Source organism: Echeneis naucrates, chromosome 7 (genome assembly GCF_900963305.1).
Source record: "Echeneis naucrates chromosome 7, fEcheNa1.1, whole genome shotgun sequence".
NCBI lineage: Eukaryota > Metazoa > Chordata > Actinopteri > Carangiformes > Echeneidae > Echeneis > Echeneis naucrates.
The window spans coordinates 12,757,491-12,774,037 of record NC_042517.1 but is presented as its reverse complement, the minus strand read 5'-3'; the positions used below and the strand labels follow the sequence as shown (position 1 = coordinate 12,774,037).

Genomic DNA, 16,547 nt, shown 5'->3' with positions numbered 1-16,547 from the left:
AATGCATACTTTGGCAGTACATGAGCAGTTCACCATGTAATCTGCTATATCCTCAGGTGCATCTCCTTCAATGTCAAATTTAAACGTCACCATCTTGTTGCTATGTGTCTCCAGCTGGCATTCCACCATATTGTCTCCACTGCCGGACACCTATGGATGAGGAGGGCAAATTAATATAAATAAACTGTCTTTTTCAAAATCTATTGGATAAATCAATATGGTTTCACTTATGGATATTTGCTGTTTAGACCTGAATTATGCTCAGTTGAAACTGATGTGAAACTTTTTCAGGCCTCTGAGAAGAAGTTCTTCTTTGAGTTTTTAGTTTTTCTAATTTTCCATTGGCCAAGAGCTGAGTTTCGTCTCCATTAGGTGGAACAGACCTGTGGGTGGTAAGGTAAACATTTATTGACAACTTTCTGAACATTTGAGCATTTGTAGGGAAACAAACATACATCTAAACATGTTATACATTTGAAGAAGCTTTTAACAACGCTGTACATACAGTATGGGCAATATGGGGAGTTCAGACTTCCAGAAAACTTTTGACCTTGTTTAGACATACATAGTTTCCGTCTTGACTAATGAGCATGCTCCGTGACTTTAAAGCACCAGCTATTACCACTTATGGAGCTAAGCTCAAGCAAAAGTAATGTTATCAAACATACCCTGATGAAGAATGATGCTCGGTACTTGACAAGTATGGGCCATCCTGTAGAGTAACGTGAACAAACACATAAAAGAGTACAGAGGGACATAAAACGACATGCCAAAACATTAGCAACAACTGATACAAATAAGGTTATAATGTAATAACATTATATTATATTATTATATTTAATAATAGCTCTACTGTTCTATAAATATAAAAACTAAACTTGTTAGGTTGAATCATAAAAACACAATCAAAGTTGTAGCAAATAATTTGTTAGCAGTATTCTCATCCATTCTGCCCAGATGTAAAGTTAAAATAATTTCTTAATTAATAAGCAAACTCCCATTCCACCAGCAAGGAAAAGTCATGGTCCTGCAGCGAGGCTTGGGGCAGTTTGGGAGCATTAGAATCAAGCAATTTTAGACGAGTTACAGATGGAAGGGATGCAGGGAATAAGTCAGTCTGCCCTAGTAAGGTTACCTGAGCCACTGGTGATGATGTAGGCAGCTCTGGAACAGCAGTAGCAGCAGGGTAGTGGGATGGCAGACATGGTAGAGTTGTTGGGGGACATGAGGTATGAGAGGGGCTGAGGGGAATTTGTGGTGCAGGAAAGACAGCATTGGGAAGAACAGCCTGTTCAGAAATCGGTGTCTCAGTGTGTGTCTGAGTATGAGAATGGGCCTGTGGCTGAATGTGTGTTTGTGTTTGCGAGTGTTTTTGGGCCTGGATGCTGGTTTGTGTGTGTGTGTGGGCTGGCATCATCTGCTTGGGCTGGTGCTGCGGCGATGGAGTGGTGCCTGCCACCAGATGACTATAGTGGATAAGGGTCTTGTTCTGGGACTGAGGGTCAGCCACATTACTCTGTGGAGGAGGGTGGGTTACCAGATGTGAAGCAGGTGGACACTGTGGAGTTTGCTGACTCTCATCAAGGGGTATCAAAGCCTTCTTTCCAGGAAGTGGTTGCTGGATAGGAGTTGCAATGGGTTGGGCCAGTAACTGAGCATGTGCAGAAGCTGGAGCGAGTGGTTGCTGCACTTGAGAAAGCTTCTGAAAATGCTGGTATTGCTCTGCAGACTGAGACATTGCAGGCTGGGAGATGGGCTTAATGACTGATGGGTCAGCAGTGCCTCCTTGGGGTTGCTGTTGGGCCTGAACAGTTTGGCCTGGAAGATAAGCTTGCCCAGGTTGTTGCACAAGATGAGTGGCAACAAAGTTTGCAGGGTCAACTACAGAACCGAGATTATCATGTTTCCCTCCAACACCGGCCGACCCAGGAGAAATAATCATCTGATGATACTGTAGTGCTGGCTGCTGTTCCTGCTGCTGTTGTGCAATATGGGTCATATCCTGTTGTACAGATGGCATAGCTGGGTGTGTAATCTGAGCAACATACTGAGGGGTCAAAAGGCCAGCCATGGCCTGAGCATGCACCTGGCTCGGTGGTTGTCCTTGAGGTTGCATAAGCCCAGGCATTTGAACATTTTGTTGAACACATGACTCATGTTGAATTTGATTTGCAATTGACGCAATAGCAGGTGAAGGCTGGACAGCAGATTGACTTTGTTGGCCCATCATCTGGATGTCAACACTCGTCGCCTGGCCATGCTGCTGGGACAGAGTAATTGCTTGGTGTAGAGGCTGAGTCTGGCTCAATGGCTGAGAAGTCACACAGGTCTGTGTGGGAGTAGCAGGTCCTGGGTAGCTAGTCTGCAAAGGTATTTGCTGGGTCTGGGTGACTTGAGTCTGGCCCTGGATCATTGCTGCTTGAGGTGCTACACGGGCTTCCATCAGGGCCTGAGCTCCTTGGGCTGTGGATGGGGCCATAAATTGGAGTGGGACCTGGCCCTGGGTCTGCGAATGAATTTCACTTTGTCCTTGCTTTGTAAAAACTTGAGCTGGGACAGTGGACGTCTGGAGAGGAATCTGCACACTCTGGATAGCTGTGGGAACATGGGCCTGCGGAACATTTGGAGTTTGGTGCTGAATTACCTCAGTGCCAGCAGGAGCCCCAACTGGGATATGTGGTTCGATTACAGAAGTGTGGAGCTGCGGCTGGGCAACAAATGCATTCTGCTGCTGTATCAATGCAACTTGCTGCTGTTGCTCAATCACCTGCTGCTGCGTGAGAGTGGTGTGAGGTGTAAATTGAGCAGCGTTTAGCGGTGGGATGCAGACGTGCTGAATATCCGTTGGTTGATGCTGAATCTGTTGCTCGCTGTGACTTTGTGGAATAGGGACAGCTTCTTGTTTTTCAGTCTGCTGCAGCTGAAAGATGGCGGCATGCTGCTGCTCCTGAATCTGTTGCTGTATCAGAGCCTGCTGCTGTAATCTCTCTGCTTGTTGCTGTTGCAACAGGACCTGTTGCTGATGCTGTTGTTCTAACTGTTGCTGCAAAAGAGCCTGCTGCTGCTTCTCTATCTGCTGCTTGAGCTGCAATTGTTGTTGCTCCTGTTGTTGCAGCTGTAGCTGAGCTTTCTGCTGCAGCTGCTGCTGTTGTAAAATAGCCTGCTGTTGTAAATGCTGTTGTATTAGTACCTGTTGCTGCTGTTGATCCATTTGCTGGAATAAAGCTTGCTGCTGCAACTGTTGCTCATTTTGCTGTTGAGTCTGCTGCAGTTGTTGCTGCTGAAAAACAACTTGCTGCTGCGGTTTCTCTGCTTCCTTTTCTGTCCCAGCTTGGTGTTGTCCAATATTTTGATATAACTGACTCTGTGGCTGTTGTTCTAATTGCTGTTGTAAAGGTGCTTGTTGTTGATGTTGTTGTTGTTGTTGTTGCACAAGACTATGTGGCTGCTGTTGATGCTCTTGTTGCTGCTGCATTAGAGCTTGCTGTTGTTGATCTAACAATTGCTTGTGCATAAGAGCTTGCTGCTGTTCCAGTTGGTGCTGTTGCAGTTGAGCCTGCTGCTGCTGCTGTTGTTGGAGCAGTGCTTGTTGTTGCTGGTCAAGTTGCTGCTGGACATACATTTGATGTTGCTCAAGCAGTAAAGCTTGTTGTTGCTGCTGCTGCTGCTGCTGTAGCAGAGTCTGCTGTTGCTGAAGCTGTTGCTGCAGTTGTTGAGATTGTATTGTGGTCCGTTCGTGAAGATCCCCTGTTGGCTGCTGTGTGTAAGACTGAGGCGGCTCCCCTGGCTGTGACAACGACATAGCTCGCTGCTCCATACTTGTTTGTGTTGGTAACACTTGCTGCTGAGGCGTTGGTTGGACAGGTGGAACAGACTGCTGCACATAGATCTGCTGCTGAGGCTCATTTTGATGCTTCTGGTGAGCTGTAGCTGAAAGGCTCTGTTGCTGCTGTTCTGTTGATGGCTGAGCGGCATTAGCTTGCTGTTGTTGTTCAAGCACAGTGGCCTGGGCCTCCATTTGCTGTTGTGGCTGCTGCTGGAGGATGGAGGTCTGGGGATCCATACCGATCTGTTGTTGTTGGATAATAGTCTGCTGAGGGATCATGACAGACTGTGTTTGCTGGGGTGCTGCCTGGTGAATGATGTCAGTGAGCTGCATGGGAGTGGCAGTGGGTTGAGTCTGCTGACCGGGGGGCACAATGGCCCCTGTTAGTCCAGGAGGATCACTGCCTGACATGGATGTAGTTAGAACATTAATGGGTGCTTGTGGGGAAACAGGGTTTATATATGACTGTGAGGGGGCCATTGACCCATGGGAAGTGGGCATTTGAAATGTATCTGATGGGAATGTTTGTGACTACTCAGTGATAATGAGAGTTGATGTTGAAAGAGGAGGGAAAAGAAAATGGTAGAAAAACAGGTAAGAATAAGCTTTGGCAGGAGGCACAAATTAACAGCACAAAACTTTATGTAAGAGGGTTTCCCACAGTGCTTTATGGCAGTGGTAGTGTGTGCATGTTAAAAAAAAGGTTAAAAACTCAATCTCTTCAGTAAAGCATCAGGCAAAATGAGCAGACGTGCTGCTTATATTGTAAGATGCAGACTATTACACATCAATACCACTGCTAAGCAGTTTCCTGGGGAAAACCCTGCACGGCATTTCATCAAAGATCAATCTGAGAGTATTATGAAGATGATTCGTGGCTGGCCGATTAATTATTTGAAGGAAAAGAACCCAACTTTTGACAGAGTAAACGGATCCCAGTTACAGTTATTTTAAATGCAGTTGCCCCAATGCAAACGTGGCTTTCATTTTAGTACACAATAGTATTTTCACCCTTTTCACCTGAAAATATTGTTGAGGTACACTTGGTGATACCTGTGGAACCTGCATGGAACCAGGCTGAAGAAATGTCTGGCCAACAGGTCCTCCTCCACTGTGGCCTATGGACATGCTGGACATACTAACACTCTGACCAAGAGGCACAGCTGGGATGCTTCCACTTTCCCCAGTGGGGAGCATGTGAGGATGAGCCAATGCACCAGTGCCCTGTAGTGCAAAAAAATGTTAATCATCACAACAATTTTTTTTCAAACAATAATCAATTGATCATTTCAGTTTCATTTAAGAAGCAGGTGAGAATAAGAGTTGGACATACGGATGACGCAGTGGGGAGAGCTGTCTGGGCGTGTGCGTATGAGTCCCCCGGCCGAGAGTAGGCCTGGCTTTGTCCACTTGCATAAGACTCAAAGCTGGCAGACCCGATGCTCTCACCTTCTGAGCCAAACACATTTTAAACAAGAACACATCCAGTCTTAACAGTATCTTGTTCAGTTAAATTTCCATCATATCACTTGTCCCAAAATAATGTCTTATTCATTCATAGTGCGCATTTATCATGAATTCCTGGCATAAGAAACCTCTCATATAGATGCATACTCTACCTGGCAAAGTAAGAGTTGTCCCACTGATAATATGCTGCTGTCTGACGTGCTGGTCCACTTCAGGCAGCTCTTCAGACTCTGGCCCTCCTCCTGCCATCTGTCCAGCTGCCCCTGGCCCCAATGAGGAGGCACAGGAGGGATGAGAAAACGTATAAGACGTGACTGTGGAGTCTCTTCTTTCATCAAAGCCCTGGTGCTGTTGGAGGAGCTGCTGCTGTCGACGCTCCCGTGACTTTTTGATCAGATTTACTCGGTCCCGGATGGATTTTCCCACCACCTTAGCATCACTCTCGTGGAAGAAACCTGACTTTACCTGTGGTGAGAGAGGGGGATTTAATTAACTGTTGGCAGGAATTAGACTGAGGGAATTTAGGTCAGAAAGTGTAGCGGTGCAACGGCTGAGAAATGAGCCGAAAGATTTCCCTCACCTGACTATTCTTTTAAAGCACCAAAACGTTTTCCCAACATACCCTACACTGTAACTGACACCCGTGAACGCCCGTCTTTTCATCACACTTGAGCTTTCCCTATGCCTCACCATCTCTAGAGCCACCTCCTCAGCGCTATCATTCTCCAGATCGTAGCTGAACTCAATGGCCTCATTGTCTTTGTGTTTCCCCTTCAGCTTCTTAGGTTCTTCAACCCAAATTCGGAGTGCAAGACAGTCTTGGCTGCCTATGTCTTCCTCTGCCAGCTCCACTCGGACCCCTGTGTCTTCAACAAAGAATGCATGATTCAGGAGATCTTTGATGGAGAGTCTGTCAGAGGAAAAAGAGAAAACAGAGCAGAGGGTAGTGAAAAAGGTGCCAGAATAGTTTATGACTGCCTGATCAGCAATAGTTGATGACACAGTGCACCATTTCATGTTATGAAGGTAAAACGGACTTACCTCTGGCTCTTGTTCTGACGAATGCAGCCTTCAATGATTTCTTTTATCTCTGGGTCATTCACTTTATCAAAACTAGCTGGCTTGATACCCTACAGAAAAAGAAATGGGGATTTAGTTGCTCTCAAGAGCTATGGGCCCAGATAGTTGGAATCGTTCACATTTAAGCATTTAAATAAAGTACAGGATGTAGGTCGACACCTGCCGCCTCCACAAATGTGTTGAGCTTAAATAAGAGTGAAGCAGTTGAAGACACTCACACTCGTGACTTTGCGATAGATCTGAGCTGCATTTTGGCACTCAGAGTAGGGGTACTCTGAAGTAGCCATCTCCAGCATGCACATCCCAAAGGCATAAACATCCACAGACTCATCATAATGCTCCTCGTACATCTCTGGAGCCATGAACTCTGGCGTTCCTGTTAAGGACAGACGGTGGTTCACAGTCAATAACATGCAGAACAGCACTGCACTGACTATGCCTACTAGGCCATCATCAATATTGGAAGTGAAAAACTGTGCATACTGTCACATAACTCTGTCCACAGAGGGCAGAAATGGCCCAAAGTGAATGGAGCAACTGAAATTCAATTGAAACTTTTAGAAGCCTGTTCCTGGCAAGTGCTCTAGCTTCCTGAGTTAAACTTTATTGAACTAAATGGGAATTCACAGTGCACTGCTTAAGTTGGTTCACATAGCTGACATCTAATCAGTGGTCTCTATTTACATTAAGTGCAACCCACATGAATTTTAGAGGGGCTTTGTCAATGATAATCTATACAGCATGGCTGCTGAGGCGCTGTAAAAACGTTTAACAGTGCTGAATACAGAGAAACGTATATTTATAGGCCCTGAGTCAGTTTGCTGATGGAGCAAAGACAGCTGGTCTACTTATGTCATGTACCTATAACACTCTTGGCAAAAGACGTCCTCATCAGAGTGGCAAGACCGAGGTCGCCTATTTTGACTGATCCTGTCGGGCCTGTTATGAAGATATTGTCACACTTAAGGTCCCGGTGGACGATTGGAGGAGCCCTGGTGTGAAGGAAGTGAAGGCCTTTCAGGATTTGCCTGCACCAACTCCTAAGGACCTTGGGTTTCATCACCTTAAAGCGCTTTAGGTAACTGTGCAGACAGAACAAACGCAATCAAAATCAAAGAAGATACTGTAAAACACAGGCGGATACTGACTGGCAGGTAGATGGTGATCATGAGGCAAAACAGTGTCATAAATTCCTATCAAAGAATAATGATAGCAGAAAGATGTGTTTTGATTGAGTAACACTTACTTTCTTAACAACGGAAACATGTCTTGTTATTCATCTGTGAAAGCAGATTTATAGCTACTGGTTTGCACTATCGCTACAATATGCCCTGCTACTAATGCCATCAGTCAGAGAAACTAATCAAAGTGGTTGTGACATTTACTGGGTGCCACGACATGTTAAAAATAAATGCACAAAATATACTCCTACCATCTTCTTATAAAAAATCCAATACCGTAAAACTCAATCTGTGTGATAATAAAAACAACAGAAATTAGGAGGCTGTACTAACGTTTTGAGTGTTCCTGAAGTCATCAGTTCAGTAACCAGAACGATGCACTTCTTGCCACGGAGCACAGATTCCCAGGAATCATAGAAGCGGACGATGTTGGGGTGTTGAAGCCCCTTCAGCATCTCAGCCTCCTCCTTGAAGCGTTGTTGTTCTGCCTTGGTCAGCTTGCGGTCCTGAGGTTAGAGGTAAATACCAAGTTACACGGCAATAATAACATTTGATATAAGCTGAGAAAAGTTCTACCACAGATCAGTTCAGAAAAACTCCAAAGCATTATGAGGTTAACTGACACGCACTTCAAGTATACAACTGTGCACTAACACCAACAGCCACTAGATGGTAGTGGCAATGTAAAGTTGCAGCAGTCCTGAGACGACACCCAAGCCTTTGCTTAATAAAACACATTTCTACTGCATCTGCCAGACAGACGGCAGATAGAATATAGCAGGAAACGCATTCAGTAGTCCGTCAAATAAACACTGGTGCATAAAGTGTTTCTAAGACCAGAGATTCATGAATGTTGTGAGGGAAGGTGCTGCGTTTTGTTTGTTTATTTGTTCGATTCTGGTATTCACTGTCTCAAGCCTTGTCTGTATTAGTGCCATTTAAAGACTTGTCATTTCCATGTGAGCAATAAACAAAGCTTTTCAGGTTAGTTTTGTTTACCTTGTGACCTGCTATTCTGCAGCTGAGGGCTAATGATCCAAAAAAAGTTTTAGCAAAATACTGAAAGAACCCATTGCATTAATTAACAGCCTTCAACAATTATGTGAGCACAAAATGTAAGGACAGAAACAAAAAAAAACTGCCTGACTTAATATATGCGTGGGAGCCGGATGGCAGCCATAGACCTGTCACAAACAGACTCCACTATAAATAGAAGTCTCCCTCACACTGGCTGTCCATTGATCAATTCCATTGATGTTGAGTTTTTTGTTTGTTTTTTTTTTTCGCCTTACATGAAGCTCCCCAAAGGGCGGCAGTGTGCTGCAGATGTTTGGATGCAAATAAAGAGTTTTTTATGTACTGCAGTTTCACTGTCACTGCATCGATCGGTATTTATGGTGGGTTTTTAAAGCTTTTCTTTTCTTTTCTATGCTTCTCCTCCCCTCTGGGTCTGTGCTTCTATAAAGATCTTTTACTATCTGCATATGCACTGGTTCAGTGTCCTTTTCTGGAAGTACTGGTAAAGGTGCCTCCCCTCCCTTCCCTTCCCTCCCTACAGGGAAGTAGCATCAACAGAAAGGCTGCTCCTCCATGCACAACTATGGTTAAGAATAAGTTCCTCAGCCAAAGCCTGCCCTTGTACTTTCATACCACCAGCTACTTCACGCTCATATTGGAATGCATTATCATAATCTAATGTATCTATTCTTAGGTAATTGTATATATAGCTGGTCTTGTGCAGGTTTGCACGTCCCTGCTGAGGTTTAAATGTGGCTTGCCAAACTGCATGTGTCTTCTTTCTAGTGTGCTTTTTTTTGCCAGTGAATACTGCCTCTATTTGGGTGCCCCCGTCCTGTGTGTCTCTCCACGGTCAGGGCATCACTCTGTATCACTGTCTGGTTCAGAGCGAGACAGACTGCTGTCTGTGTGTCCCTGTCTGCTGCCTCCTCAGCATCTCTTCTCCCCTAAGAGTGTGGTACCAGACAGCCTTAGGGTCAGCAAAAAGGTCATAAAGAGTTCAGTGAGTGAGAATGTGTCTAGACAGACTCACACAAACCTACTCCTCGCTGCACATCCACTCACACATACACACCCACACTCTCACAAACAGTGGCGCAACAACATTAATAAGCTACAGCCCTATTTCTGTTGGCAGTACTGCTAAATATACCCAAAAGAGAAACTGCAGTTGAGAAGGCCCACTCACACTGGCCAATGTGATAAATAGAGTATTCAATAAACTCTTCAATGATGATGATACAGCTGCTAATGATTGAGATGATACCAATCAGCCCAACTTTAGTACGACAGCAGAAGCAAACGGATCTGACAAAATAAGATGGGACAAGAGGAAAGGGGAAATTATGGTGTAACAAAGAGACAAAAAAAAAAAAACAGAAACTGACCCCACAACAAATTCCTATTGTCAGCTTGCTCTTGCTTCCTCTAAATCAGTCAGACTCTGCGTTTATGTAACATATAAATGTATTCAATGTCAAGCACATTGAAATATTAAGAAATAATTCTAAAATCTGATACATTCTACTATGTGCACACGTTCCCTGACTCTTCTGAGGTTAATTGAGTCTTATTGTGTATGGATAAAAAGGTGGATCATTTTAAGATGTATATAGTGGATAATTGAGATTGGCACTTTCACTGTTCAGCCACACAGTTTTTTACTTGTATATAATACTAAGTTGCCATTTCCTTCTAAAGCCCAGTTCCGCTTAATCTGAAATGAAGATCCTCACTGGAAAGTATTATGTAATCTAATATATAATAAAAATGATGTTTTTATGAAGATCATTTCACAGAGATGTTGGTTCAGCTCTATTGCAACATGTGAAGCAGAAAATATTATATTTATTTACTATTATTTTCCCCACAGATGGTGGACAAAGTAGCAGGATCAAATTACAAAATACAGAAACGCTTGTAATTCAGGAACATCTCTTTGATACAGTTTCAACAGATTAAAAAAAAAAAATTATTTCGCAAATGTCGTACTTAGTGTAGTTCATTTGTAATTAATTAAAATTTTGGATTGTTTCTGATATTTTGTTAAAACCTGCTTTGTCAGGTCGTATAATTCTGCTTTTAAATGATCCCTCCATGGCAGGTCCTTAAGGGCTACCGCCTGGTCAGCAGGGTAACGCCTAAGACCATGTTGTCCAGTGGGAGATTTTTTTGGATCAGACATCTGGTAGAGCAAAAGGTCAAGCTGCAGGTTAAGTAGCTTCATAAAACACAGGCAGAAATGAAGGGTGTATGGCTCATGTGGCACAGTTAGGTGGGGTATGGGGTATGAGGCTGGGGTCATAAACCCAAAAACATCTAATTCTGGCAAAAACCTATGTGAGTATGAGATATGACAAACTAAATGAGAGGAACTGGCTCCCATGGTCACAGTTTTGTCTGAGGGAAGAGTCAACCTCAGCCACATTGGGATGAGTGTAGCTAGTTTAGGGCAGCATCAAGAAATGGGGGAGCATTATTCTTGCTTTGGTTGGATATTTGTATATGAAGGTGTATGCAGCATGTGTTATCCTGCAGTGTGAGTAAGCATGTCAGTGCTTGAAAATCCGAGGTGGCGGATGGCTCAGATTAGATTACTGTAAGCTACAACAGCTCACACTAACAAGATAGATTGCTGGAAAAGGGCTAGCTTGAATGTCAGATTAGAATCCCAGGCCAGTGGGCCAAATTCACTAACCTCTCTCTGTATACGAGCCATTTTAGGTTAGCACGTTTCAGGAAGGGGATCCATGCTGTATTTTTTTGTATTTCATTTTTTTCATGAATATTAAAAGGCCTTCATGGGTTTATTAACAAATAACTTTATTGTGATCGGACTTGCTTGGATGGTAATCACATTTCATAACCAATGAGTGTTTCAAGTGTATTTAATTTTGATTAAGCTATGCAGTTAATGCTGGTATTGTGGTTAGTGTCTCAATAGAATTTGAATCTCCATTGTTGGTTAGGCAATGAACATTGTGGTGGGAGGATACAGCCTGAGGGCCAATTGCCAGCTGTCGGTGCCCTAAATGAACATGTGTCTGGTCAGTTTGGTTGGATCGATTCCATCCGGGTCGAGTCAGTTCATACCCGGATGGAATCAATGCTTTACTGAAGTTAAATCCACTGAGTTTAGCCTCTACTGATTTTAGTCAGCCACAAATAGCTTGCCTGTGCTTTACGTTGCCTAACCCAACTGGTTTTTCAAAATGTCAACCAATAAATCTCCTCGATAATCTCCACCTCCTCCCTTTATTCATGTTACCAGCTGTGACAGTGTTGATGGTCGTGTTAACATCTTGCAAATTCATGGCTGTTTAGGGTAGCGTTAGATTATATCTCCTCACTGGCCTAGGAGCACCTCAGGATCCCCCAGTCAGAGTTAGCCAAGGCTGCCAGAGAAAAAGGAGCTTTTACCACCACAACCCGACTTCAGATAAGTGGTGGAAGCTGGATAGATAACTGAGCAGGAAGGGAGAAATATTATTTTCATGCATCATACTGTTCTAACATGAGACATACACTTACAATCTCCTTACCTTGTGAATTGTAAATTATCAATCTTGATTCTAGGGGTGAACAAGGGGTCTTAGATGCTGCATCAAAGACACTACACAATGCACTCTAATGTTAAAACAAGTCTCAGTCCTGTAAAGGTCCCAAATCTTTTTTTTTTTTAAACTAGGAAACATCGCACGCTGTTTGTTATCTACAGACATAACCCCCAAAAGGCCCTACGAAAATAAATTGCCAAGTATTTAAGTTGGTCATCATCACGATAGCCTTTGCCATTGTAGCTTTTCATGTGTTGCGAGTGTAGCTGGGGTAAGCTGAGCTGAGCCGGGCCAGTCTGGGATGACTGGGTTGAACCAGTCTGGTTTCTGCCACCCGAGTTATGCTGTCTGTGCAAGGTTTTTGTTCCAGCCTGACAGGCACCCACTGTAATTAACTCCCTGGATCACTCTGTATGCTCACTCACATAGACAAAAAGTGATGGGGGGAAGAGATGGAGGGAGAGCGAGAGAGAGAGAGAGAGAGAGAGAGAGAGAGAGACAGTGGCGTATGTGGACACAGAGATAGTGAGAGCAACACCTTGCACACACAAATGTAGTACATGTGCAACACATACAAAACACATCCACTGCGGGTGACCGATGGCAAAGCCCTGGCAAGGGAGATATATAGTTCTGCCCTTTCAGGTGGAGGATTCTTCGGGAAAGGGAGAGGAAAGCAGAGAGATGGTGTCCACACTGTGAACTTTAATTACCCGGTCTTTCAAGATGCATTTGGACAGATAATCCCCCGGCTTCCCTCTTGTTGCGGACACAGGAGGAGAGCAGCTTGGTGCTCTCAGTCTCACAAGATTTTCAAAATAACATTAGTAATATCAAATATTGGGTTGGGTTATCATGTGCAGGCTGTTTGGCATCTGTTCAAGCCAGTGCCTTCAAATTGGAAGCGCTGCATGGACTATTGATGGTATCAATGTAGGTGTGATCACATTGTGTCATCATTCATCTGATCAGTATTGTCCATCCTGATGCCACTTGACTTGTACAAGCATTTATAAAGAGGAGCAAAAAGTTGAGATAACGTGACCTGAGAGACTAAAATGTTATGTGTCCTGTCTTTGGTGTCTTAGCATTAGCAACACAACTGCTGTTTGGGAGGGATGCCACCATAATCCTGTGTTTGGCTCATCATCACCCTGCCTCTCTCTCTTGCTCGCTCGTTCTCTCCCCCCAATCACTCACCATAACCTCCAGCGTCTGTCTTTTCTTTTCTCACACAGCCTTTTCCCTTCACTTTGTTCTTGTTCTGTGCAAAAACCTCAGTTTGTTTATTTTCTCAAATGTGTTAAATGTGTTTATGATATAAACTCTAAGGAGACAATAAAATATACATCAAGTTTCTCAATCTAGTTTCAATTGGTGCAGCCATTGCTGTCCTCATGCTTTGTAAATAAATAAAAAGTCATTCATCTCCATGGGCTTTAAGTTGACCTAGTGCATTTGTGCAGGCCAAATTGGATATCACAGATTCAATATGGGTGTACAAATCAGCTTAAGCCTACTGTCTTTTCATTTGACAAAATGCTTTACCAGCACAGCTTTGCTCACACTCCCAAAGCCTGGAAAAATACAGCGCAGTGCCTTTGATGGTGCCATAAACGAAAGCTGTCTGGTGGCAAAACATATTAGTGATAACACTATTGCTGCAGAAGGAAGGGGCTACGTTTGGAAGCCGAGCAGATCTTATGGAAAAAGCGCAGATCAAGCATTAAGGAGCTGTGGCAGTGTGATATGCCACGCAGCAGAGCCCAACTGAGGATGTGAGGCTGATTCACTAGGTGTTGGAGTAACACCAGAAAAGGTGATGGGGGCATGCCTGCTGCTCGTTATTCCAGCAGACAGGGCCTGAGCTCAAGGATTAGTCAAGGCTCTTGTTTTAGAATTAGCTCCAAACCAAACACATGACTGACTTTTCTCACACAAAGCCAGCAGTCAAATCTGATGGCTTACCATAACACTGCTCTCTATTGTGAGGCCAAGAGTCAGAGGGACACATTACTTCTCTCCTCCACAAGTCAGTCTCCCAACAATGTTTCTCATTACTTCTGAACAACAATGGAGTTGCCTGGCTACAGCATGTAATACTCTGGTATAGAAAATTATGGTCTGCCTCCCACTGCAATGTTGACGCATGACAAAGAGTTTGTTACAGTTTGCTGTTGTTACACCTACATCTGCTGCAGTGTTTTCTGTTAACTTGGTGCTCAGAAAATGCATCTCATTCAGAGTTTCTCTTTCACGTGACTATTTACATTTCATACTCTTTGCATCATAGACAGGAGTAGGCTGTGGCATTTACTGAGCTCTAACCATGACTTTAGCAGATATGTCCAAACGTGATGTATTAGAAGAACAGTAACTTCAAATTCACTTGTTCCGTGAGAAATATTGACAACTTGACACAAGAAAACATTCAACCTCTACACCCGTCAAGATATTTATTTTCAATGTAGTTATTTTATAGTTTAACCCAATGCAAGAAATACTGTTTCTAATAGGATACCATTTCACAACAAGACAGCTTCTGATTCTATTATTCATAACAGCCCCAGAAAAAGCAAAGCCTTTCACTTTCGCTTTGTACTGTCACTCAGCGACAAGTGACGCTCTTCCCTTTCAGCCCAGTCTCCACTGAACAGCAGTCTCAAAGTATGAAAAGCAAAACAAATCAGACAACATGCTGAGATTTCCAGATTTCAAGCGGAAAGGTTCCTGGGACACATGCAGTAGTATTCACTTCAAGGGCACAACATTCATCTTCATGTTTTCAGCTGCACATTGATTGGAAATAATATTGTTGAGTGTTGATAGGAAGTATTTCAGTTTGTGTGCACATTCGTGATTTCTAGGTGTGTTCATTATTTTTCGGTTATTTAATCTTCCGGCAAAAGTAAAACTTCATATAATTGTACATAATGATGGTGTGAAAGAAGAGGAAACACTTTTCTCTTACCTGAAGTTCACACCAGGCCACCTCCACCCAGGTCTCGGTGTCCAGGCCTTTGTACACAGTTTTGAAGGCTCCTCTGCCCAGTTCGATATCAAACTTGAGGAACCTTCCTCCAGGAGAAGTAGCCACAGCCTTCATCTCTGCCTCCTCCTCCTGTTCACGGTCCCTCTCCTTCCCCCTGTGGGTAGGTGTGGAGGAAAGTGCATCCTTGCCAGGCTCCTGGCTGGAACTGGGACAAGATGGGTCATGACTCAGGGTAGCACAGGATGAAGCGGCCCCTTGCTGCTGGGCACTGCTGGTGAAGACTGAGTCTGAGGAATGCAGCTCCAAATGTGGGGCGCTGTGAGGCGCCTCGGGGGTCACCTCCACATCATCGTCCTGCTCACAGATCTCAACACTCTTCCTGAAGAAACGCTTCTCCCTCCTCAGTCGTTTCTGGCCAGTGTCAACCGGTAAGGGGGGTGTGGAAAATGAAACTGGTTTAACTGCAGCCTCCTCACCCTCTTGGCTGGCCTTTCCTCCTCCTCCTCCTCCTCCTCCTCCTCCACGGATTCCTCCATCTTCTCCTCCTTGTGCTCTGCTCTCCTGAGTCTGGGAGGAAGAGAGGTGTGAATGGGTGCTGTGTGTCCTCTCCCTCTGTTGGTCGGCCCTACCCTCCCGCTCCGTGTCCTCCTCCCTCTTTCCATCAGGTTTCTCCGAGGAGTCCTCGGTGCCTGTGGGCTCTCCCGGGTCAGTAGCCATTGGGGTCGGCCTTCACCACCCCTCCTGCACCCCGCCCCCTCCTCCAAACCTTTGCTCCTCTGTCAGTCCCCGTCGCTGTCTCTTTCTGTGGTCACCCACTGACTCCTTCCAGTCTGGTAGGCTGTTATTCCAGTGCTTCAGATGACCCAAGCCTTTCCTTGGTCAAAGTATTGACCCTTCCCCTATTTTCCTTTGTTCTATTTCTCACAATCTCTTTTTCTGCGATTCTTTGTGAAAGCAGATGAAGGTGACCAGAGCTGCTGGAGGTTTATGTCCTCACTTGTCCCCAATACTTTCTGTCCGCATTTTCATCCTCAACATTTCATTAATTTTCTTCATTTCCCACTTAAATGCAATTTTTTTTTTTTTTAATGCAGCTCTTACTAAACCAGGAAGTCTACCAAGTTTTGGGGAAAGCTGCAGTGTTTTCCTTTCACACTGTTCTGAGAATATCTTCAAGTAAACCCTGCAAGACATAAAAAAAACATTTCATTAATATTCAGATAGTCAGAACTGACAAAACTGCTGTCATGTTGTTGAAATTTGATCTCTCTGAGCAACAACATAACCAACATCATAAACATAACCTGACAGGAAATTCCTCACAAGCAAAATGACCGACGTAATAGATCAGTCAGATTGTTTACGAAAATATGTCAGCTGAAGAAGATTTGACTTAAAATGTTGACAAATTGATGTAGTAGCTCTCT

The 16,547-nt window shown here is 44.1% G+C and overlaps 1 protein-coding gene across 2 annotated transcripts in view; it reads right to left on the bottom strand.

Moving 5' to 3' along the window:
* The window catches only part of wnk3 (WNK lysine deficient protein kinase 3), a 33,143-nt gene that overhangs the window by 9,967 nt on the left and 6,629 nt on the right, over positions 1 to 16,547 (bottom strand). For both annotated transcript variants that reach the window (XM_029507369.1, XM_029507370.1), the window contains exons 2-14: positions 15,100 to 16,303; positions 7,888 to 8,060; positions 7,235 to 7,455; positions 6,592 to 6,749; positions 6,335 to 6,423; positions 5,984 to 6,203; positions 5,446 to 5,758; positions 5,160 to 5,278; positions 4,847 to 5,050; positions 1,136 to 4,357; positions 669 to 712; positions 251 to 383; positions 34 to 150 (exon numbers count right to left, since the gene is read on the bottom strand). In XM_029507369.1, the coding sequence (XP_029363229.1) occupies positions 34 to 150; positions 251 to 383; positions 669 to 712; positions 1,136 to 4,357; positions 4,847 to 5,050; positions 5,160 to 5,278; positions 5,446 to 5,758; positions 5,984 to 6,203; positions 6,335 to 6,423; positions 6,592 to 6,749; positions 7,235 to 7,455; positions 7,888 to 8,060; positions 15,100 to 15,837 (5,751 nt within the window). In that variant the 5' untranslated portion in view covers positions 15,838 to 16,303. The remainder of the gene's footprint in view (positions 1 to 33; positions 151 to 250; positions 384 to 668; positions 713 to 1,135; positions 4,358 to 4,846; positions 5,051 to 5,159; positions 5,279 to 5,445; positions 5,759 to 5,983; positions 6,204 to 6,334; positions 6,424 to 6,591; positions 6,750 to 7,234; positions 7,456 to 7,887; positions 8,061 to 15,099; positions 16,304 to 16,547) is intronic.